Genomic DNA, 25,134 nt, shown 5'->3' on the forward strand with positions numbered 1-25,134 from the left:
CCCCAGTTTAATACACAATTTAATTTAGTACAATATATGTAGGGGTCCCTGCTATGGGTCTCTCTTACAATTACTGGGTCCTTCGCTTGAAACACATTGAAGACCCCTGGTCTGGTGAGTATGTACGGAAGCAGGGGGGGTGTACATGTCAACTCATAACTAGTGGCCATGTTCATCATAATAAAAGGAACATGTCACCAGGTCCAACACTGTGAATCATTGATGTAATTTATACTACCTATAATAGTTTTTTGTTTTAACAATGGAGCTCTATGGCACAGAGGCTTCAGAGACAATACTTTTTGGTAGAAACAGTTATTGGTTTTGGTCTTTTTTTATGGGATTTGTTGGCAAAAGGAAACATATGCATTATCCCATGACACCATGGTTTGCCTTCCAAAATAATTTCCATTCAGGAAACTCAGTAACTGTTCGTTTTACTACTAATAACCAATATGAGATAAACATTTTCTGCAGCATGTAGTTTTAATTACTGTAATGAATGTATAGACAGTGGCTCAACATCAGTGTGACTACAAGAGGCAATCCAATCATTGAGAAAAAAAATTAATTTTAGAGCAGACAAGTGGACAAACTCTATTCTCTTGAACAGAAAATATTTCATATGCGAGTTAACACCTGTTGTGACGAAAGAGTAGAAAATGCAAAACACAGACACGCACAAAACAAGTCACAATGTCTTTAAAAGATATTTATAAATGAGTGGCCCAGCCGGTGAGTGTGTGAGCAGGAGTCATATTGTTATCTGGAGATCTGAATGTAGAAAAGAGGCCGGTCCGTTTTGACGTGGCGCCTGCTACGTGGCCTTTCTGTCATGATCGGCTGAAAAGGTGCAGGGACTGTGTTCACTTCCAGAGTTCATCATGAATATCAAATAGGTCGAATGTGTTTAATGGAAGCCATGATCACAAAGCTGCAAGGGTCCCTTCCCTGTCTTGTAATATGTAGTTTGTATGTGTAGTCTGTTCAACTCTTCTGCTTCTTCTTTATTGCCTCAAGAGTCACGCTCGAGCTGCTGTAACTCATCTTGTAAGATCTTAACCCGGCCCAGCTTTTCCAACTGATCCTTTGTTGGCTCTGTTATTTCCCCCGAGTCCACCTTCAGCTGCAATTCCTCAACTTGCCGCAGCTTCTTTCTCAGGCCTTTGATCTTCTTGGCCTTTTCGGCTGCTTCTGCCGACGAATCGTCGGGCGACGGGACAGAAGCCGGCGCCTTCGTCTTGTTCGAAGACGCCGCGCAGTCTGAAATGGACACGTTCTCGACGGCGTCGCTCACCGAGTCCACGTCCACGTCCGCGTCGCCGTCCTGGTGCTGCTGGTGTTTCCGTTTTTCTTTGCGTTTCATGTTGCGTTTGGCAGACTTTGACAGACCGGCGGTCTCACTGTCCCCGCAGCCGGGGATCTTTTGCAGCTGCTTTGTCGGAGCGCCCTCCGACGGGTTCATCCCGGGTGGAAGGTCCGGTTTGCTCTTGAAAAACTTCACAAACTTGTTTTCGTAGCTGAAACGACAAGGACCAGAAATGCAGGATTAAAACCTGAGGTGAGGAGATGAAAATGACACTTTGCACAATAAATATTAAACTAATATTTAACAAATATGGGCAAATTCTAACTTATCAGAGCATCCCTACTTGTTGCAAACCCACTACTTTCTCATTAGCATTAGGATTTACACATTCTGTGCACAACTGTAGAGAAATAACCCCACTTACACTGGCACTTCTTCCTGGGGGGTATAACCATCCTTCACCCGCCTCGGCTTCCTCCATGTTCCATCAGGTCGCTGAGTGGCAGCTATGTATTTCCCTGGAGAGCAACAGGTACACCATTTTAGAGTGCTGGTATATTTGTATAGATAGAGCACATTTTTGGGGGGGCCAGCAGACCTTTATGTTAGCTGCGGGCTGGCTTTAAATGTCATCAAGACCAAGATAATATATCTCAGTGCTCACTGGGATCCTTTGGAGGTTTGTCAAAACTGCCTTCTCTTCTCCTTTGATTATTGCTTAGTCACATGTTTGCTGCCTGTCCAAGCATTTCCTACATTAATGTAGACTGCCCCAGTCATTTTTTTAAAACTCCGAATTACCCCAAAATCTGTGATGTTAAAGACTAGCTGGAATTGCACTCAACAGGTGACATGTTCATTCTATTTGAGATGACCTTTATTCAAAATTGTGTAAGCAAAACATGGAATTTCTGGTCAATTAAACATAATGACCATGTAGACTAAAGACAAAAATCCTAATCCTAATAATTCTATTATTTTGAAAGGACGTATTTGGTAATTGAGGCACCTGGTGGGGGCGGAAGAAGCAAAGTAACATCTGTTCTTTGTGACTAAGCGAGGGGGTGAAAAATCTTTTTTTTGCTGACCCGCTTTTCTATGCTGTTTATGACTTTTGGACATAACTTTGTATGCCAGTAACACAATTACGGGATGTATTGGAAGCAGAATCTTCTTTGTGTGTGCAAAAGAAATGTGTAGCCCAATCCAAGTTACTCCCCCATGCAGCTTCTCGGCAGCCAAAAATTGAGTTTCAGATTAATAATAAGTATAAGACAACGCATTTATCAACTACTTTATTGCAACATATTGAACAGTAATATGCACAGTCACTGCATCACTTTGGAACAACAATGTAATAGATGGTTATAAATATGTGGCCTTAATGTTGGAGGGCTGCAGTAAGTTTATTAAACCACCAGGTGTCACTGTGCCTGCTACATTTAAAACCCCCAAAGCTTCTCACACACACACACTTCGAAAGTAATCACATGACTTTGATTACTGTAAAAGTGTACATAGTGTGGGTGGCGCTATACGTCATAAGACTATTTCAAGCGTCTACATTGATACCATACATACCGTGGTGGCTATCCCTTCAATATGTCTTGGTATTTTAGAGCAGTGGTTCCCACCTTGGGGTCGAACCCCTCCGAGTGGTCACAAGATAAATCTGAGGGATTATGAGATGACTGAAGATAGGAAACAAAACAAAAAACTACTTTTGTTACACAAATTCTACTTGTTTTTTTCTTAAGTCTTTGCCTTTTGTTGTTGTGACATACTCCACAGCTTGACCCCTTCAGTCCTCTAGACAGTCCACATTTACATTCCACCATCTGCTGACGCCACTCCCACCGCTGTCTCACAACTCCAGACGCAGCAGACTAAAGCCTTCGTCGTTACCGCTATGGATTTTAAATCACGTTCCACTGGATCAAGCCCTTCTGGGCTTTCAACAATGTATCAACTGGGGTGGCAGTAGCTCCATCAGGAGGGAGTTGGGTTGGGTCGCTGGTTCAATCCCCGTATACGGACCAAAGTATGGTGGTGGACTGGAAGCTGGAGAGATGCCAGTCTACCTCCTGGGCACGGCCGAGGTGCTCTTGAACAAGGCACCGAACCCCCAACTGCTTGGGGCACCTTTCCATGGGCAGCCCCCCCCCCCCTCCTCTGACATCTATCCATTAGTGCATGTATAGGTACTGAGCATGTGTGTGTAACGTGTGTACTAACAACAGAGTGTAAATTGTAAGTTCCCCTTGTGGAACTAGTAAAGTATACATTAATAATAAAGTATGCATTAACTGTCCCCCAAGAGACAATACTCTGGACCTCCTGTATGCATATGCCAAGAATGTGTACAGTGCCAGTGCCACTGGCCCCCTTGGCAAATCAGATCACAACCTTATATCCCTCTTGTCCAACGGCAGCCTGTCCACACAAGGACTGTGAGGAGGTGGACACAGGAGGCTGAGGAGGTACTGCCGTACTGCTTGGATTCTACAGACTGGGGCGTGCTCTGTGAGGCACGTGGGGAGGACATCAATAACCTACCAGACCTCATCACAGAATACATCAAATTCAGTGAAAACACCACCATGCCCTCCTGGACCGTACGCGGCTTTCCAAATCACAAGCCGTGGACTACCAGTGACCTGGGAGTCATCCTTAAGGAGAAGATGAAAGCTTTCAGGTAATGCCCCGGCATCAGCCCCAGGGTCCTGAAGACCTGCGCCGGTCAGCTCTCTGGTGCGGAAGACATCCTGCCTTGTCCCGGTCCCCAAGAAGTCAACTCCATCTGGCCTCAAGGACTACCGCCCAGTGGCTCTCACATCCCCTGTGATGAAGGTGCTGGAGAAGCTGGTCTTGGCCTACCTGAGGCAGCAGGTCAGTTCTTCTCTAGACCTTCTACAGTTTGCCTACCTGGTAAGTGGTACGGGGGCCCCACAGGGGACTGTGCGGTATCCTTTTCTCTTCACCTTATACACCACAAACTTCCAGTACAACTCAGAGTCATGTCACCTACAGAGGTTTTCTGATGACTCTGCATTTGTTGGGTGCATAAGGGATGGACAGGAGGGAGAGTACAGAGCGCTGATGGATGACTTTGCGGAGTGGTCTGGTGAGAACCGCCTGCTGCTGATGTGGATAAGACCAGAGAGATGGTGATTGACCTTAGGAGGAAGGGAATGGCTCTGCAGCCCCTTAGCATCCTGGGAAGAGACATGGACATGGTTGAGGAGTACAGACACCTGGGTGTCAACATCGCCAGCAGGCTGAACTGGAAGGTCAAGAAGGGGATGAGCAGACTATTTCCTGAGGAAGCTGAGATCCTTCAACGTGTGCAGCAGAATGTTGGAGATGTTCTACCAGTCTGTTGTGGCCAGCGCTCTGTCGCACCACCCCACCCCACCCCCGCCCGCTATCTGCTGGAGCAACGGCATCAGAATCAGCGACACAAACACACTGAACAAACTGATCAGGAAGGCCTGTTCTGTGGTGGGCTGCAAACAGGACACGTTTGAAGCTGTGGTGGAGAGGAGGTCACTAAACAAACTTATCTATCATCGATAACCCCCCACACACTCACACACCAACACACACACACTGGTCCAACAGAGGAGCACCTTCTCTAAGGGACTCCGACAACTTCGATGTCACACAGACCGCTACAAGAAATCATTCCTACCACAGGCAATACAACTTTTTAACACTTCATCATTGAGTGGTAGATAAGACTCACGGACACCACAACTGCACAAGTGCAACTTGCACAGTATTGATATACAATATTTCTACCACTTTATTAATAATAGTTAATCAATTGTACTTTTTTATTTATTTATTTTATCCCCAACTTGTATATATTTAAATTATTTGTTCTTATATTGTATCCTGTTATTTCATGTATATTCTGTAAGTGTGCTGTGTGTCTGTTTTGCTGCTGCAACACCGGAATTTCCCTTTTTTATTTTTTTATCATTAAAAAATCTATCTCTCATCAACAAAATAAGAGTAGAAAAATCACAGCTTTTTACTGATGTATGTGACATAGGTGTGCATGTAAATAAATATTTCCAACTTTTTTAGGGGCCTTAAGGAAAAAGATTGGGAACCACTTTGTTAGACCATTTTGGGCAATATTTGGACCAATAAGAAGGACTGCTTTTGGACATTTTGAAATGTTATGCATCAATGGAATGATGTATCATTATTTGTCGTTAACCTTGAATCGATTTATGCCTGGTTATTTTATCCATTAACTGTTTCTTAATCGATATTATGATATAAAATCATATATACGCTAACGTATCTTACCACTAATGTTACTGTAAATGTGCTCGGAAATATATCCGATTCTGAACTCACAATTACAGCAGAAATGCCCGGTAACGTTACAGTAGTTAAAAAGCTAACATTTGCTAGCTAGTGTGGCAACTGTCAGGTTTACGCAAAGAGGTAGCTAGCTAATGTAACTAATTAAACCAGTTATAACTCTAAATATAGCTACAACAGTAATAAAGGTCATATTTTCCAGGCAGCAGCATAATAGCTAGCTAACGTTGAGGCAATGAAAGAGTGGGTAGCATCATGTTAGCCGTTTAGCATTAGCGTGCTAGCTACAAAACATCTGAATTAAAAACGTCGTTCAACATGATGTTGTTGACGTACAGTTAGAAAAAAAAACTAAACTGTAGTTACTTTGTTAAATCCAGATCGATTTGTTTTAGGCAGACAAAGGACTGGCACATGCAGCAGGCTTACCAGATTCATCTGTGACATAGGGGGTTGCCATTTTGGTGTTACGTGTTGCCCCGCTCCCCTCACTCGGTTGGTGGGTAACGTTAGACATTAACCTAGCTTTGCAGTGTCCACCAAAACGTCCGGTCGCTCACTTTGATACCACACGGCAGCGAAATACAACTTTTTCAACTCTTGCTTCCTTCGGGATGAGAGCTGTCATGGCCGCCGCTTATTACAGTGAAGACGAAACGCAGAGCAGCTAATGCTAATCAACGATCGCTTAACTGTGTGTATGTGTGGCTAGCACTGTGTATAATCGGGCGGTAAGCGAATCCCAACTGTGGGTACACGATATGTCCTGCCAGCACAATCCGTTCTGCGCATGCGCAACATCGTGCTTTTCTTCAACTTCGGAAATGACGACGTGGATTATAGGTTGCCAGATTTGTACGGTCAACGAGTATTGTATGTTGTTGTAATGGTTTGTATGTAGGTATGTTACAGCTTTGTAAAGTGCACAGCATTGCCCTGGATTGTGAATTAGTATATACTCAACTACAAATTTAAGGGTACTTGGACTTTACTTAAGCCTTTTTTCTTTCATGATATTTTCCACTTCTATACCACTACAGTTTAGAGGGAAATGTTGTACTGAAATAGAGCATGATTCCAGCTTTGCAAATAATAATAATAACTTTGTCTAATATTGCACTTTTGACAGACAAAGTTACAAAGTGCTTCACAAGATAAACATTTGAAAAAATACTGTAAGCTCCAACAGAAAATAAGCGAGGAAAAAATAATTGAAATATAAATTTAATATACATTTATTAATGTATAGGTTTGTACTGTTGTGTTACTTTAGGCTCTGGGTAAATGTGGCATTTTTCCGAATTTTCACCATCAATCAATCAATGAATGGATGGATCGATCAATCAATCAATCAGGAGTATAAATAAAGAAACATTAATTTGGCATCATTAAATCCTTTTTGGTAATCTATAAAAGAGATGACAATGCGATTATTTGTGCAATGATAATACCTTTCTGACAACATATTTATTAAAAAATTGACAAAATATTATCAGTTGCAACTTCATACTACCCACCCAGTTAAAGTTTATTGACGGTTCACAAATGATTTCTTCAAGGTTTACAAATCAGCAACAATAAACTGTAAAATACCATAAATGATAACATTACTCACAATTAGTGAACATTAACAGTACAATAACTAACTCAAGTTGAAATAACTACACTAATAAAACACTTTATCATATAAAAGTGATGCTGATTATTAAGTGTTATAGCTACTTTTACTTAAGTTAAACATAAGAGTACTTCTTCCTTCACTGTATAAATAAAGTACCTTGGTCTCAAGCCTTTGGTAAAACTATTGGTTTAAAAGGGGGGTTCTTTGTATCAAACCTGGCAACCCAGAAAAAGGAAAATATGCCCACAGCAGACTACTTGGCATTAAAGACGACGCTGTGGAAACTGCGCTGACCCGTTTCCAGAATCTCCTCTTCAGTTTTCTTGCCAACACAGGTACGTATTTAATAATGTTTATCTACTAACACATTGAGGCACTCACTAATCTAATAACTAATGATTTATTAGTAGTTTAGCTGTGTAACGTCAAAATTAAGATGCTAAGGGATGGCTAGCTTTAACGTTACAAAAGAGCATTGAATAATAAAGCAGTCTGCTAGCTGCGTACTAGCGAAGGCTGCATTCAAAGCTCCGTCCTTAAAGAAGGCGTTTATACTTTGTTGCATTTAGTAATTGGCAGTGTTGTTGTGAGAATGTAACGTTAATGGCACATTTCTGCGGTAGGTAACCCGGAGCCCCGCAAAGCTAAGCACATACCGTTAGGTACTGCTAGAAAGCTAACATTACCTCCGGACTTCAGCCAAATAGCTACGTGAAATGAGAACCACTGAACGGGAGAGCCTGAAATTCACCTAGAACTTATCAAGATATGCAAAGGTTGGTTAAGATGTAAACTGAGATTTTTCATATGAAATTTAATAGGGTTAGTTAGCTAACATGACGTTGGATATTATGTGGTTAGTCTTAAAGCTAAAGTATTTTTTTCCCCCCTGAAATGAAAGGAAAGTGGACATTTTGATAAGTTTTTACAGTTGTCTTGCAGTACAATCGGGACGCAGATTTTACTTCTATAGCAATAAGGATTGCACGGACTTTGAATTACTATATTATTTAAGATGCTTATTATGTTATTCCATATAATAACACTACTGCATATTTCACATTGTACCAGATTATACCATGTTAATATAATTAATTGACCTTTTTAATATATAATATTAAGACTGCTGCTATTAATCACACAGCTGTTGCTTTAACACGTCCTCTGTCACCAAATGATCTGTATAGTATATCACTTCTACCATTAACTCTATTGTAGTGAAAGCACCTCCTTATTAATTTCTGTTAGGCCTACTTTCTATACATATCTGTTTTAATGTATGATTTTTTTTTCTGCTGGTGATCATTAAAGGTGAATAATATCTCTCTTTTTACTGGGAAAGAAACCCCTCTAGATTACCACACATCCACTTTTTTTTTTTTTTTTTAAATGGGCCATCTTCATTTGTCTAACAGCTTCTTTTTTCTTTTTTTTTTTTGAGTGCTGAGTTAGCACTTTTCCAGTGTTGCATCACAAGTGCACCTGGCTCCCTCTTGAAGACTCAAGCACCATCCCTCTTGATAAACATAATGCATCCTAGTGGTTGCATGAGTGGCTAGTGCAGTGTCACTTGTTGATTGTGCTCATGTGTAGTTTGACGTCTGTAGAGGTGTGGTGTAACCAGGACTGTGTGGCACGCAAAGTCATAATCAACAGGGTGTGGGTTTGTACAGCTTGTAAGTTTCCCTTTCCAGAAAACCAGGGTCAAAAAGGGAAACCTAAAAGTGGGGAACAGCTGGTCCATAAAATCAATCCAGATTGCTGGAGGTCTGGTTGAAGCGTTTTTATGACTACAGGGGACATAACTGAAGCAGACTTGGGACAGGGCAGCAGCAGCCAGCAGGAGTTTCTAAGGTACCATTTAAAATACTGGCTGATCAGCATTTTGATGGCATTCTTTCAAAGACTTTTTTGATTTAATTTGAATTTGCAGTTTGAGTTTCAGTGTAAAGAATTAAAATCACAGTGAAAACAATCAAAACAGTGTCCAAAGGCACATATTTAAAAATTATTTGTGCCATTGGTTAGGAGTTTGGCTATGGGGAAAAAAAGAGTTTTTGATTATGCTATTTAAAGCATTTGTCGTGGTGTCAAACTCTTAGATACGCACTTGTGTTGTCATTCGCACATTATCACCCGCCATTCCTACAGAGAGCTGAGAATAAGGAACTCACCTTTAGATGTGTTTGTCTGTAGTCCTAACAACTAAATTACATGCAGTGTTTCTGCTAAGGACAAGATTAACTGCAGATTTCTTTTGAGAGTGCTCTGCCAGACGGACAATAACTTATTGAAATCTGTTTTTCATTTCATAGCCACGGGAAATGGACTTCATTTGCATTTATGTTTTCAGATGTTGCAAAAAGTGGAGATTTGGTATCTGTTCATTTCTGCTTCATACAGCATAGCGACGAATACTTGGATTTTTATTTTAATTTTTTAAATTCCAATCCAAGGTGCAAAACTATTTTCATTTTCTCTCCCCCCCCACCCCCCGACCAACAGATTTGGATCAACTTGGTAGCGAAACGAAAGGAAACCCCAAATCTTTTCCTAAATGTTAAAGGACTGATCGAAACCTCATTCTTCCATCCCTCCTGCCAGTTGGGAGCCTTGTTGGCATCTTCTCTAACAAGAGCAAGGGTTGGGGGGGGGTGACCACTCTTGGAGCCCTTATTAGACCACCATCTTAAACACATTTGAAGTGTTAATACTGTCTTGAGGAAGTACGCAACCAAACATTTCCTGGATACGTCTGGGTGACAACATGGCAAAGAAAAACAGCCCAAAGGGTATGTATTGTCTTTTTTTTAAGTGTTTTAAAGAAGTTAGAAAAATATCAAATCTATTGTGTCAAATCTATACTTAGTCTCTCTCTCTCTCTCTCTCTCTCTCTCTCTCTCTCTCTCTCTCTCTCTCTCTCTCTCTCTCTCACACACAATAGGCATTTGTGTTTTAATGGCTTGAAGTTTTAAGTTGCAGGTAGATCATAGCTTAAGATAAAATAACAAACACACCTGTGCATATCTGTTGATTTTAGTCCTAAAATCAATGGCTGGTCTAATAGACATGTGGGAAATGCTGTGGACATTTACAGTGACGTTAACCTACTTTCATGCACGGGAAAAACAACTTTTATTAGGCTTTTTTTTCTTCTTTTTTTTCAAGAATGCTCGGCCAGCAGTCTTGTCTTTAAATGGCCGTAGATTAACTGCAGACTTAAACTTGCCTTTTCGTACTCCGCTGTAGGCTTTTTTTTAAACAATAATTTTGTGGGCTTTTCCCTTTTTTTTTTTATATTCGATAGTGACAGGATAGACAGGAAAAGGGGAGAGAAAGAGAAGGGATGACATCCAGAAAAAGGGTGAGCAAGAGGCCGCCGCGGCTGTAGGCTTTTGTTTATCAATTTAAAAAAAAGAGGTTGTTCTTTATGCAAAAAATGTGTTTTTGGAAGCCTCATGGTTATTAGTTATTAAAATCGGACGCCGATTCAAGACTGTTCAGGCACAGATGTGCTAAGATTATTTATTCACAACTGCTTGCTGGTGGTGCCGGTAACTGAAGTGGCTGTGCTTAAATGCCTAAATGAAACCTTGTTCCACCTCAACAATACAATGTCCATTTTCTCACTGTGTGCTGTTTTTTTTTTTCTTTTCTTTATAAAGGTCCAGTGTGCTACGTTATCCAGTTCTTCGTTATCAAACTCGGCGTTGCCCGTTCACAAACTGGTCCTTTTTCATGAATATTTACCCCCGCCAGCAATTCCAAGTATTCCTGTTGGCTTGACATTTTACATTTCCAATTGCTTAGGGTAGACGCTCCATATTCATTCGCTGTCACATGATGAACTCACAGGTGCTGCTAATCTGCTAATGGGTATCATCGCTTCCCGGCCCGGGAAGTCTGAAAAAGGAAACATGGAGGACCACACGTATTCAAAACCCAAATTTCAGGAACAGGTGTCTTCTTCTTTGCCCAGAAAAAGAAAAAGCATATCGAAAAGAGCAAAAGACCGGCTTTTTGAAGCGTGAAGGCAACCGTAGCAGTAATACGTACTTTGAACTGCGTGGTGGGAGAGAGTTGTTTGCGATATATAATCTGGACCTTTTAATACATATGACACTTAATCAAATCTATTTTCAACTCATTTGAGACATTAAAACCTATGGTGCTAGTTCTCTTTTGATCTTTATGTCTGTCCAAGAGTCAGCATTTTACTTTTGAATGAAGACAAATGGATTTTCCACGCACAGATCACAATCTGCAATCGTAACATCATTCATAAATGTAGCCAACAAGTCTTCCTAGGAAATCTCTCGGAAGACGTCTAGTGGTTGTTTTGTTTAGCAAATGATGCTCTAAAGGGGTTTGCAAATTGGATTCAAGGCCAAACCGACGCTGATTTATTTTTTCCCCCAGATACGTCAGGGGTGGTGTTTGACACACGATCAAAAATGGCCATGTCCCAGGGAGGAACAACTGAAAGGATGAAAGAGAAGGTAAGAAGTATACCCACTGCACGTGACTGGTACAGAGAGACGGTGGGTTTTCAGTAAAGGGTAATATATATTTTTTTAATGCAATATTTGCTCCCAAAGTCACAAAACGCTGTGTTGTTGGAGTCGCTCCTAAGCTTTGACATTAGTTGTGGGCTTTGTCCAGCAGCTCTGGAACCAGTAAACATGAGAGGTTGTCACCATGAGCAACCGTTATAGTATTGCTAAAGGAATAATCCAACATTTTAGAGCCAGTCTTAATAGGAGTTAATCCATCAGTGTAGTATTTAGATTTTTACTATGTTTAGTATTTTAGATTTTCACTAGCTCACAATGACAAAAACTTTGCGTAAGGGTTAGGGTTTTACCCTAACCCTGCGTTTTGGATTCATCATAAATAAATTAGTAAATAAATAAACAATGACATTATTCATATCTGTGTTGGAATGTGTGGTTTACACATTACTATATGAAATACCAGGAATGTTGAATCACATTGATCTTTTCAACAGGAAAATCTGTTCCTCTCACACTTAATCCTTTTTCTTTCTTTCTATTTTTTCAGATCAATGCCGTCAGGGCAGTCGTGCCCAACAAAAGTAACAATGAGATTGTGCTGGTGTTGCAGCACTTTGAAAACTGTGTTGACAAGGCCGTTCAAGCTTTCTTAGAAGGTAAGTTGTTGTTATTTGACTTAAAAAAACGTGAATTATGGTCTTCCTAAGACCTAAGAATTACTAGTAGTATTGCACGTTTTAGAACAATATTACATGTTTGCCTTAAAAAGTAGATAATTGCACCATACGAGGAAAATACTTCAGAGAACCTGGATGCTTGTATTATGTGATGCACCTGACCTGTGAACACCCTTACCTGGTGTTATTGTAATTCCCAGCCCTTCCTTGTTTACTGTACTTACGTCGAACCTGGCATGCAGCCCACATTTTTTTCGTGCTTTACATGACCTTGCCGGCCTTTTTCTTTGTGCATGCCACGCAGACAGAATTCTGCTCGCGTCACTTGCAGGATTTGCAGGTCTAATATTAGAACAAGAAGGTTGTAACACGCACGTCAAACTGCTTTGTTTCTCATTGAGCAGTTTCTTAACACCACCGCAGGGCATTCTGATACTGAGATTGGGTTTAAGTCTGTCATGCATCACAATTATCATTGTTTGGTTTACAACTCAGGCAGTGCAGTTGAGATCCTGAAGGAGTGGAATGTCACCGGCAAAAAGAAGGTGAGAACCTGAAAGGCTGCATCTTAAATGCTTTTTTTGTTGAGTAAGCATACTCGTGTCCGCCCTAGATTTGAAAGATGAATACGTTTTTTTTTTAATTTGCTGAACTTATTAAAGTTAGATGTTCAAAGTGACATTAAAATCTCTTCATGTCCAGCCCAAGAAGAAAAAGAAGCCCAAGCCTCAGCCAGAGGCTTCAGCTGAGCCTGCTGCACCTGAGGCCACATTGCCTGAGGAGGGCAAGGACGAGGTCAACGGCTTTCATGCCAACGGATCAGTAATGGACGTGGAGTCACTTGATTCTCTGAGTGAACAGCTGGACTCTGCCTCCCTGGATGCAGCCGAGCTGGACTCTGAACCTGCAACATCTGAAACCACTGGTAATCTTAGCCCTTCCTTCTTTTGGCTTCATCATTTATAAGAACTGTGTTATGAACCATTTTGGCTATATGTCAAATGTTTCCTTCTCCTTCTTTATTTTTGTCAGAGTACATTGCTTCTCATTGTTTTTACCCCCCGCAACATGACTTTGTAATTCCAAAAGCAGAAGAAGAAATCTTTCCATGCTGCGATGTTTTTATATAGCAGTTTGGCGTGATTATAATAAGGATCAAATATCTTGAGTGAGGCCCAATTCTCTTCCATGTGGTTACAAATAGTAACTGCATATATTCATGTATTACTATATGTCAAATTGTTAAATGTATTACTAAGAACTAAATCTGATCCTGCCATTTTGTATTTGGTTGCTGTATTTCAATAACTTATGTTGCACTTGAAGAATCTTAAAATAAACTGCCTAATACTCTGCTGCTGACACACATGTGGACGACTTTGGCTCATCTCTATTTTAAGCAGTTACTTGGGGAAAGGTAGTTTATATACGACTAATCCGTTTTCTCGCAGGTGCAGAAGCGGAAAGTCAAGATAGCGTTCCAAGTCCCCCCTTACAGCAAGCAGGGAGGAATCACCAGGTTCCCAGAGGAAACAAGAACCGACACAGGCCGGGCTCCAATTCACATCCGCTCACTTTATCCTTTCCACCCAACACTGAGGAGCATGGATCGTCAGGAGTCAAGAAGATGGGTTAGACACCTAATACCTCTTACTGTCCCAAATTGCCTGTCCTGCATGCTGTTTATTACAATACAATTATTAATAATGCCCAATGAGCTATTACCAAGGCACAAGTTAAACCTAATCTGGGACAAAATATGTCATAGCGCCTTTTTTTTTTAGCGTGTGCCTAAGTCATGTTTAATGTCTGCCCCTCAGCTCCCAACATTGACCGCTCTGTGAAGGACCTGCAGAGATGCACCGCCTCACTGACTCGCTACAGGATAGTGGTCAAGGAGGAGATGGACTCCTCAATCAAGAGGATGAAGCAGACGTTCGCTGAGCTCCAGAGCTCGTGAGTACATGTCGTTTTTTTTTTTTTTCTCTCTCTCTCTTCTTCTTTTTTTACCAATTGATTAGAACAGTTCTTATTTACAGTGGTGGCCTGAAAAAAGGCATAGCCACTTTGGGGAAGGTGGGCTAGATAATAAATACATTAGAAATACATATAGGTTAGAATTAACATAAAATACAATTTGAAATACCACACAGAAAACAAACACTTGTAATGAGATAAGTGCACAGTTACATGGGTAAGTACGAGAGGAATAAACCATTCAAATATTTAGCTACAAAAATTATGTAGAGAAGCAACTACATATGTCCGTGAACCAGGATAATATGATGGGTTTTGGAGGATGTAATGGAAATTAGGTTGTCCGGTTTGAGAATCTTATGCTGCCGCAAGCGGCAGCAGATTGAAAAGATGCAAGACCAGCGTTGGTTTTGAGAACGCTTAATTGAAATTGAAGTGAGGACCAGGTATTGTATGTGACAGACTTGGCTGCAGCATGTGACCTAAGTAATGAGGTGATCAGTTAAGAAGGGTCTTGTAAATGAAAGTGAACCAGTGACAGTGTTACGGCGAATGTAAAAGGGAGGCCCAGTTGACTGATGACAGGGTGCAGTGGTGTGTATTAAAAGGGGCATTTGTGGCAAAGCTGATAGCGGAATGGTAAAGACTGTCAAGTTTTGATGAGAGTTTGGTTTTTGCAAGCAACCCTGTATATAATGTCACCATAATCTAACATGGGTAGAACTGTGAAAGTAGCAGTGCAGTCAGTGTACCGTTTATCTCTCGGTGAATAAATGCTACAACCATGGATGTATTCTCATTCTAGTTTTGCTTTACTGATCTCCCCCTCTCTACAACCTCTGTGCTTTATGTAAACAATTGTGTGACAATGTCACCAATATGGAAATGACCATATGACGTAATTTGCAAGTGCTCTAAAAACCCTGTTGAGCATGTTGAAAAGTGAGGTACAAACGAACACTTGTAGGGCGTTTCTACTGCAAGAAGCTTTTTAGGAACTCAGACATTGAATTAAGTTCCTGTTCAAGGTGCTAAAAGTGTTTTAGCAGCTCTAATGGTTCAGAAACTTGGGCACTATGACATGAAAACGACACATAATATAATAATACTTTTGACTTTTTATAGTTAATTAAAACTGTATATATATTTGAGGAATGCAGACTTTTTGGGAGTTGAGTCATCTGATTTATCATGACCTAAAGTTATTATTACGGCTAAGAAGAGGGGGACTACAATTTTTCTCTTACGTATGCTAATAGGATTTACTGATTAGTAATGATTAAAGAACGCACAAAAGTACCTGAGCTAAGTTCTGCCAGTTCAGTAGTTTCCGGAACTATTTGGTTGAAAGGGGTTAGTTTTATTTTTATTTTTGTTTAAGTCATGTTGCTTGTGTAGTAAAGCATTGTGGATGTCAATGCATTTGTATATGTTTTGCTGTAACAGCAGTGTGTCAAAGGACATTTTTCTTACCTTTGTCCTACTTGATGACACTGGTACAGGGCTTTGCATAATAGGTAGCATTGGATAGACACACATGTTGAACCTCGTACCTTTTTTACGAAGCCTCTGATGTGACGATTCAAATATTATAGACTAACTAGAGTGTAGGGTGGTATTATAACTATTAATATAAAACTGAGGAAATACTGTTATCATTGTGGTTGTCATTTTGTTTAAGCTGTAAGCTTCCAAGCCAGCACAGTGCAAGGGGCAAGCTTCACCCACAATTTCAATTTTATTTATAGTATCTATTCATAACGAGCGTTCTCTCGAGACACTTTACAGATAGAGCAGGTCTAGACCACACTCCAGAATTTACAAGGAACCCACTGCATGTTCTGTGATTAGCGTACACGCTTCATAGATATTATTAGCATACGTAAGAGAAAGTCGCGGTTCACCTTATCTTGGCTGTAATGATCAATTTAGGCCATGATAAGTCTGCAGGATAAGACGACTTGACTCCAAAACCTTAATTTAGCCTCAGAAAAACCCAAGCTTAAAGAGAAAAGTCTGCTTAACTATACAAATTCAGAAGTATTATGTGTTGTATTTCATTTGATAGAAAGATACTTCATCATTCTCTCCGAAAAGCACTTTTGCTCTGGTTTCTTCTTTTACTTTGTATTCAACATAATATTCTCTCAATGAATTGTACTGAAACAAATGTATATGTGACACAATAACGGAATTTCTATATTGGCCAGTAAACGAAAATGCTTAGATCTACCAGTCCTTTTTGGCTGGTGATTTAAAAAAAATATATAAAAACTGACTTTTGGACATGGCTCGTGGGTATCGGCTCTCCAAAGGCTCCATAAAGGCTGCGCCATGGTTAGAAAGAGGTCACGTCTGTTAAAAGCTCAACATCCTTTTGACTAGGTCATATAATGTGTCATCACACCAAGCTTCCAAGAACCACTGTGGACTGTGAGGGGATTTTGGTGTAGTGGCCACAGTTGGTAGCAGGATCCTGTTACATGCTTTCCTAAAATTGTTTTTTTTACCCCAAAATTACAAAAAGAAGTGCCCCGCCCCCCTTCACTCACACACATCTCCCAGCAACACGCAGAGACACCGCGGTCGCCGGTCTATGCTTCTGACATTTGTCCACAGTTTTAATAGTTATTAACACAGCTGTATTAAGTTAAGCTTGAGAGGCCAACCTGTATTTGTACCAGTGTTTCCGCTGGTAACTCTGCTATCCCGGCCGCCACGGCAAAAAACACTGAAGTTATTGAATGCAACTAACTTCAGTTCGTAGGGTAGTGGTGTGTGTGAGACGGAGTCCGCTGGACCTGGGCGAGAATGTGACCCATAGTCAGCATATCATAGTTCCTAAAAATGCAGCGCAGATGTGGAGATTTTGTGTAGACGTACACAGAACTGTACACACAATGTTCACACAGATTCTGACATTTGCAGATTCTTGTATACTTTCACAAATCTCAGTATGCATTTCTGAATTTCACAATCAAATGGGCTCAGCTTTTTGTGTCTTCCCAGCTGCTTTTGAATTATTTAACAATTCACTCAAGGTTATGATTTATCATTTGATAATGGAAGTCTTATGCTAATCTATGGCACCAGGGAGAGCTGCAGTATACCTTTACTGGTAATATCACACAGTATAGAATTTCCTTTCATGTATTAATAATTAACTGTTGAATTCTATCGCACTTGGCTGTTTTGCATTGTTATTCACGGGCTCTGCTGTGTTTCTGATGTTTTGTGGTACTGGAAATTCAGCTCAAAGTTAGCGTTCATAATAGTTTTTCTCATCTCTGAGTGATTGATGAAAAATGACCCCTCCTCTCTTTTCTTCCAGTTTAATGGACCGAGAAGTGACCCTACTGGGAGAGATGGACAAAGTGAAGGCAGAGGCCAGTGAGTACTGTATTTTGAACTATGTAGACTAAACCAAAACCTAGCTTGTCAACTACCACCCGGGCAGGAGCTGTTAGTATTCTACACATATAATTATGACCTGACTCAAGGGCCTGGAGAATCAGACTTGGCTCACTTCCGGAGAGGTAGGAAAAGAGATTGTTGTGTCCCAGTTTCTACAGAACTGCTGGGTTGCCCTCAGGGTCCTGATATACCGTGTGTGCGTGCACGTTCTTGTTTGTCAGTCATGACAGAGCAAGTCAAAGTCTGCATATTTCTACAAGTAGGCCATTCTATCTTATTCTGTAAGATAGAATGGCCTCTAGAACTGTCCTCTCAGTGTACAGTGTTGTGTGTTCCAGGCCTGGACAAAGTGAATAGTGTCAGGTGTCAAGGGAGACTCAATGCTGTCTTTGTGCAGGGGGATTGGGGAATTGAGATGAAAGCGAAGAAACAAGTATTTCTTCAACAGTACATGAGCCGGGTTTCCTCATACTGTACCTGCTACTTATCCCCTTCCTGTGTTAGACTGGCGTTTAACTGATTGGTTTCTTTCATGACATTTTGATCTTCTGAAGAAAAAGATATAACTGATGTATAATGTAGCTATAAAAAGGGCAAAAACAAATCCAAACCAAAAAAATGGATGTTTTCAGTGTTAATTAGTGCAGTCCATTCCTTATTGATCCGTACTGTAGGTACCATTGTTACCAAGTAAGAGTACTCTACCTGCTACTAACGATTACTTTATCAATGAATAATTTGTTCTATAAAGTAATAATAAAACGTATTTCAAAGCTGTGGTAGGCACTTTATTTTTGGTGTCGTTGAGCAAAACCTTCATAATCGTTCAGCATGTTGTAATTCAAGTAGTCTGAGAGCAAACTCGCCTTCTGCACCGTCTTTTGACTCTGTATTCAGGCTTTAGATAATCTAGCCTGACAAGAGACATCGGCCAATCACAGGTCTTTTCAGAGAGGGAGAGAGGCTGATTCTTTTGGCTGTTATATGCATGCATTGCCTGTGACAAAGAGAGGAGATGAAGTGCTGCAGGAAGTTTGTTTTTTGCATTTTACCCACTGCAGCTTTAATAAAGCACCTTTTACAGTCCCAATGGGCTTCACAAGAGCAAAATTGTTCAAATGAACACCCAATAAAACGTCAAGAATGAAAACCTAAATAAAACCTAAAAAACAAACAGGAAACAAGGCCATTTTAAAGAAGCAAGTCTTGAGCTGCTTATTAAAAGTGTCAACAGGGGCCGCAGGATGTACGCCGATAGGAAGGGCATTCCACAGCGCTCCATGGAAGGCCCAGTTCAGACCAGAGATCTGCGACTAGACGAGCCGAAGCTTGCAACAAGCTGGTCTGCAGCATTCTGAAACACGCCAGTTCACACCAACGCTATGAGACCAGACGGTGTTTCATGTGATCATCTCGAGCTCAGATTGTGATACTGCAGACCTGGGTTTGGGAATGTTTCTTATAAGAAACATGTACAGGCCAAGGATATATGTTGATCAAAATACATAGTATGACCAAATATATAACACTGAGATTTTTGCGTAAATGTCAGAAAAGGGTGAAGAAATTGCCCATCACATGTTCCATCAGTGCTGGGAAGTAACTAAAAGTACTGTACTTTGATACATTGAATATTATTTTGATTCTAAGCTTCCTGTTACTTTTATCAATGACTTGTGGTTGCTTTTATTGTTATCAAACTGTTGCTCAGGGGTATATTTGTCTCGTTCTGCCCTTTTCACTTTTGAAATGGGAACTATTGTACAGCATTTGTTCTTCATTTCCAAAAAGCACTCATGCTAACCAACATAAATTTGCAGAGTGCACTTTCTAGGACCTAAAAGTATGAACGGCCATTAAAAAGTCGAGTTGTCCTCTCAGCCGTCCGACGTGACGCAATCAAGCTTTTGTGGCAGGAGATTCCAAACGTTTGAACGGCAGTGGACGTGGTATCTTGATGTGCAAATGGATTTATCTTTGACCCTTGTTTACCTTTTTAGATGTTAACTGTACTTTGAACTCATCAAACCAAAAGAGCTGAGTTTTCCCAGGAAAAATGAAACTTACTGGGACTGCAGGGAAAATCAGTAGAACAGAAACCAATGGAGAAAGATAGAATTATTATAATCTGCAGTTTTAAATAAAAATGCAGATTAATCATTTAAGTCACTTTTCAAGTGAAAATTTCCAGTTTCTCACTTTGCTGATTTTCTCTTTATGTGTCAAAAAAAGGGAATATGTATAAGTTGTGGACTATTTCTCAGACAAGACATTTGAAGGCACCGCCGCAGACTTCAGGAAACTGCGAATGACATTTTCTAGACCATTAATTAATTGAGAAAATAGCAAGGAGATTAATCGTTAATGGAAATAATCAAGATTGCTGGCATGCATTTAGAAGACATAGCGCATGAAGATATTTAAATATTACGTAGAGCCCCTCAATTGGACATAATGTGTCAGAATTGGTATTTCACTCTGAAGCCGAGACACCATGCGCAAGAAAATGGAAGATGTTCTTCTACATCTGTTGAAGATCCCATTTGTTGTGTTTCAGTGGGGATTTTAGACTCCCGGCAGAAGAAAGCGGAGGAGCTCCGACGGCTGACCGACCAGTCGGCATCCATGTCTGAGGAGCAGCTGACTGAACTGCGTGCAGACATCAAGGTATTTTTAAATTTTTTTTTTACAATACAGCCGCTCGGTTTCTTTCTCCCAATGTGTGACTCCAACTACATGTTAAACAGGTTTTAATGGTTGAACCCACGATTGAGAGCAAATTTAAAAAGCTATTTTGTAGCAATGTCTTTTTCAAGGTGAACTGCAGGCGGAAAAAATAATTTAGCGGCATAAAATGGGCATGCGTATACAACATAATTCCTTGTCATTTCTTTTTATTGCAGCACTTTGTGAGCGAGCGTAAATATGACGAGGACCTCGGGAAAGCTGTAAGATTTACATTTGATCTTGAACCGCTGAAGGCAAGCATCTTAGGGTTTGGATCAGGTAAAGTATGATTTTCATCCTTTTATCTACATTACACCTTTTTTTTATGTCTTCGAAGTGATAAGCTCTGAAAAAATACTCCTCATCCCTATTTATTAATCCTAAATGAGACACTGCACCATCCCCACAAATCAGTAAAGCAAGCTTTTTAGCTGCTCTGTTTCAGCATTTTATAAGATCATGTCCACAGAGGCTCATAAACTAATTTCAAAATGAGACCAAAATGTTTCTTTCCCTTTAGAAACCTTTATGTTTGATTAAAAAAATGCTTACTCTTCTCAAATGCATCAGTGTTGGTTTAGCTGCCAGCTCTCAGCGGTTCATCGCTCCCACCACAGCGGAAGATCATAAGAATCCAAACTTAAAACATTTAGGCTTGATGTATAAATCAGTACAATTAATGGAACATTTGTGCAGGCATCTAGGGTTTATATTTGGCACCTAAAATAATTTCAAGCATGGGCACACTAAATATCTTGTCTACAGAATGATTAATCTTCTCAGCAATGTTTTGGTCCGACTTCCTCGGAGTTGCATATAAAGATGTGTCATGAAGTATTAAATATGCATCATGTGGTTTTCGAGAGCCCGGTAAAACGCAAACAAATGTACACTTGATACAACTTTGCTGAACTAAAGCCAGGCTCTGTCTCACAAAGTAGGACTGTTAACTTCTCAGACAGAGGACAGTAAAGTACAAGTTAAAAACGGAAGCTCGCTGATTAATTTGTAGCCTGTAATAGAGCGGTTCTGTTCCCACCTTTTTGTCCTTAGACCACATATAGTTCATTAGGGCTAACAATTATTTTCATAATTGATTATTCAGTTGATTATTTTCTGGATTCATTAATTAGTTAGGGATGCACAATCAATTTTAATCATGATCACGATTTCGACTTCCCACGTTAAAATTTGCGTGATCGAGCAATTTATTTATTTATTTATTTATTTATTTATTTATGTATTTTTATGTTTTTATATGAGTCATTTCATAGAACACTCTGGTTTTGACAACATATTACTTCAACATAAGAAGAATGTAGCATAAAATGGATATGAAAGCAGTTATAAATAGCCAATGTGACAATAAAATACGTTGTGGTTAAACTCCACAAATAATCGTGATAATAAATTGTGATTACAATATTGATCTAAATAATCGTTATTATTATTTTGGCCATAATCGTGCAGCCCTACAATTAATTGTTCGGTCAATAAAATGGTGAAAAATGGGGATCGCTGTTTGTCCAAACACCCAAGATGACGTCCTCAAATGTCTTATGTCACATCCACAACTCAAAGATATTCCGTTTACTGTCACAGAGGAGAGCAGAAACTAGAAAATGTTCACATTTAACAAGCTGGAATCAAATAATTTTTACCTTTTTTTTGTCTTAACCCTTTATGTTGTCTTCCTGTCAAAATGTAACACTTTTGTTGAAACTTTCTACCAATGTTTTTAACTTTTTATGTTTTTTTTCAACCCCTTTGACGCTTTTTTTCAAAATGTGTCACTTTTTTGACGTTTAACACTACATAACACTAAGGTATTGATTTTAGTTATTTTTGGAATTTATGGTCAAACCTAATTTATTGGAAATTATACCTGATGTTTGAATTAGAAAAGCAGAAATTAGGAATTATTGAGACTAAAGGAATGGATGTTGATGGATAATCCCAGACTGGAATATGTCAACTTTTACTCAATACTATTTCAAAACCACTGCAATTGTTTTGCTGTAAACTGCTATAAAATTGAAAAAGACACGCCAAAATTAATGAAAGTAGAGATTTGTACTTGCCAAAAAGCGTTGTCTGGAATCAATCATGTTATTTGGGGATTTTAAAAAGAACATTGGTATAGCGAAACGGGTCAATTTGACCCGAGGACAACATGAGGGTTAAAAGAAATTACTCAAACCGACTAATCGATTATCAAAATACTTGGCGATTTAATTTAAAAGTTGACATCGTTGCAGCTCTATAGTTCATTGCATGCCACACTTTGACCAAACCTTTATTAGACTGTTCTCATATAAGCTGTTTCATACTGTGCAGTATCAGTTTTGAGTCATTTCATTCTATTCTGGCTATCACCAGACCAAGCCAAGCTCAATAGATTTGACATTGAGCGTCAGTCTGGGGAGTCTGCTCTGTATTTTCTCTGCACGAGAGGCGGGACCAATGGGCATAGTTCAAATGACTCTGTACGCAATTGGATAGTCCTTCACCCAATCAGACCAACGGTCCAGGGGACGTAGCAGCGACAGCGGCTTCAACGGGTTGCTGCGCTTCGGTGGCGTTCAGTGGCCGCTATGTTAAATGTAAACTAGAAGCTGCTTGGTCATAGTGTTGAACCCGCCAGGTAGATAAGCCAGTGTGTGATTGGTTGTGATTGGCAGGAGAATTAAACCTATGGGTTTCCAGACCGAGCTGCATGGTGAAATCACTTCGGCGGCAGAGTGGGCGGGGCTTACCCAGTATGACTTCGTTCTAGTTTATTTCATAAATGTTGGCACAGCCTGTCTATTACCGCTGAAAGATTTCTTGGGGAAAAGTTGTGTGTAAACGGGGTCTTAAAACCCCAAACCACTTCAATTTGCAAATATGGACCCAGCTAAAGAAAAGTTCATCTGGGCTCTCGGTGCCGATGCGAAGCATATGTAGGGTACGGGTCCCAGCTTGTACTGTTAGTGATCGACTTTGTTTCTTTTACAGTTTACCATCCGCATACGGGCTACTCGCACCGGTCCCGCTGTAGCTCCACGTCCTCTGCAGTCGCCAGCCCGAGCCAGCTGGAACCTCCTGCTCCCACCCAGACCCAAAGCCCCCCCAGTGAAAACCGCCCTCCACCGAACAAACAGGTCAGCTGCCGAAAGCAATTGTGTTTTCATTCAGACCATGAAGAAGTGGACTCACTTCAGCAACGTACCTAATTCGTAGTCGCTCACTGACCTTTTTGTTCTCGTCTCAGATTTTCCAAGGCAACAGGCGTACTTTCCAGGGACAAGGGTATCATTCGGGGGCTCAGAGGTATAACGGCGCTTCCTACCAAGACCGGCACGCCGCTCGTGCTAATCACCGCTACCAGAGCGACGGCGGCTCTTCTGGTCCTTCACCGCAGTCGCACGGCTCCAGAGGTCCCCACCATTTCCCCACATCCTCCTACAACCCAGACCGACCCTCTCATAACGGGCTGCCCCAAAGGCTTCCGCGGACGCAATGCCCCTGACATTGGCAATCCCGCGCTCAATCAAACCCGTCTAACTAACCCTTGCACTCGTCTCCCCATAGCCTCCCCCATGCCTTCTACACTCTCCCCTCTACTAACTCCTTTCAATGAAGAATAGAATACATGTTTACATATTTCTGTCAGTCGAGCTGTAGGGCCACCTCTCTACATCAAACTTGAAACGCTTTCACTGTCCTGTAATCGCTCTTCCCTTTCGCATTTCGTCCATCCTGGTTAAGGTAACCGCTTCTATCTTTAGGCTCCCTTTTGAAAGATCTCATTGCTATGCTACTCTGTAGTCTCTGTTCTTATTTTCTACATTTAAGCTGTCTGCCAGAGACCGCCGTGATTACCTGGAACAATTTGTGCACTATTGAAGTCGAGCTCTTAGTTCTATTTCTATTTTTGCCGTGGCTTATGTCAGCTCTCTGATTTGCACCTCAGATCTCCTCAATTGTTTTTGTTTTTTTTCGTCTCCCAGAGCCATTTCAATGCCTTCGCCGTGGTAAGCGTAGTGTAAGTGCAAAAGCAGTTCTAGCATTTACAGAGATTATTGTGATCATGAGAATAGACCTGCAATCAACACTACAGACTATCATTAATCTTTACGATGTATAAAAAAAATGAAGCATATCAAACTGTAATCCAGAGCTTTTCGTATGGCTGCTACAGACCATAGGGGACTTGGTAACACTAGGACTTAGATGTGTTTGAGAGTAACTCTGTGAACAGAGAGTGCGCCGCCTTAAAGGAATAGTTCGACATTTGAGAAATGGCTCATTCTCTAACTTTGAGTTGGATACAGAGATGGAGACCGACCTCATGTCAGTACAATTTAAATGGGAAGCTTTCAACAGCAGCCGGTTAGCTTAGCACAAAGACTTGAAGCAGGTGGAAACCAACGCCTGAAGTTCAACAATCAACACTTTCTGTTGTGTTTTATTTTGTACAAAAACTGAAGTGGAAAAACTACGAGTTGTGTATTTACTGGGGGGGTGGGGGCAGCTGTTTCCCTTGCTAAGCTAATCGGCTGCTAGCTGCAGCTT

At 40.6% G+C, this 25,134-nt stretch overlaps 2 protein-coding genes across 2 annotated transcripts; one reads left to right on the plus strand and one right to left on the minus strand.

Moving 5' to 3' along the window:
• Positions 1–392: 392 nt before the first annotated feature.
• On the minus strand, positions 393–6,418 carry pym1 (PYM homolog 1, exon junction complex associated factor). Its single transcript, XM_034877527.1, has 3 exons — positions 6,077–6,418; positions 1,734–1,827; positions 393–1,520 (listed from the first exon to the last, which is right to left on the minus strand). Exons 1-3 carry the CDS (start codon positions 6,162–6,164, stop codon positions 1,016–1,018), a joined length of 687 nt encoding a protein of 228 aa, XP_034733418.1. The 5' UTR covers positions 6,165–6,418; the 3' UTR covers positions 393–1,015.
• A 1,050-nt stretch (positions 6,419–7,468) lies between these two features.
• spats2 (spermatogenesis associated serine rich 2) lies at positions 7,469–24,703 on the plus strand. The gene is made up of 13 exons (XM_034877312.1): positions 7,469–7,603; positions 9,774–10,060; positions 11,688–11,767; positions 12,330–12,438; positions 12,955–13,004; positions 13,162–13,384; positions 13,911–14,090; positions 14,280–14,415; positions 17,768–17,826; positions 20,408–20,517; positions 20,754–20,856; positions 23,575–23,720; positions 23,831–24,703. The coding sequence occupies exons 2-13, from the start codon at positions 10,036–10,038 to the stop codon at positions 24,086–24,088; spliced, it is 1,479 nt and encodes a 492-aa protein (XP_034733203.1). The 5' UTR covers positions 7,469–7,603; positions 9,774–10,035; the 3' UTR covers positions 24,089–24,703.
• Positions 24,704–25,134: the final 431 nt, after the last annotated feature.

Source organism: Etheostoma cragini, chromosome 7 (assembly GCF_013103735.1).
Source record: "Etheostoma cragini isolate CJK2018 chromosome 7, CSU_Ecrag_1.0, whole genome shotgun sequence".
Lineage (NCBI taxonomy): Eukaryota > Metazoa > Chordata > Actinopteri > Perciformes > Percidae > Etheostoma > Etheostoma cragini.

Excerpts from the sequence above, each read along its gene's own strand:
- pym1 (XM_034877527.1), bottom strand. The coding sequence starts at position 6,164 with ATGTCTAACGTTACCCACCAACCGAGTGAGGGGAGCGGGGCAACACGT. Across the intron at positions 1,828-6,076 it reads CTATGTCACAGATGAATCTG|GGAAATACATAGCTGCCACT; the intron begins GTAAGCCTGCTG and ends GTTGCTCTCCAG. Across the intron at positions 1,521-1,733 it reads CCCCAGGAAGAAGTGCCAGT|CTACGAAAACAAGTTTGTGA; the intron begins GTAAGTGGGGTT and ends TTGTCGTTTCAG.
- spats2 (XM_034877312.1), top strand. The coding sequence starts at position 10,036 with ATGGCAAAGAAAAACAGCCCAAAGG. Across the intron at positions 17,827-20,407 it reads CAAAGTGAAGGCAGAGGCCA|TGGGGATTTTAGACTCCCGG; the intron begins GTGAGTACTGTA and ends GTTGTGTTTCAG. Across the intron at positions 20,857-23,574 it reads CATCTTAGGGTTTGGATCAG|TTTACCATCCGCATACGGGC; the intron begins GTAAAGTATGAT and ends TTTCTTTTACAG.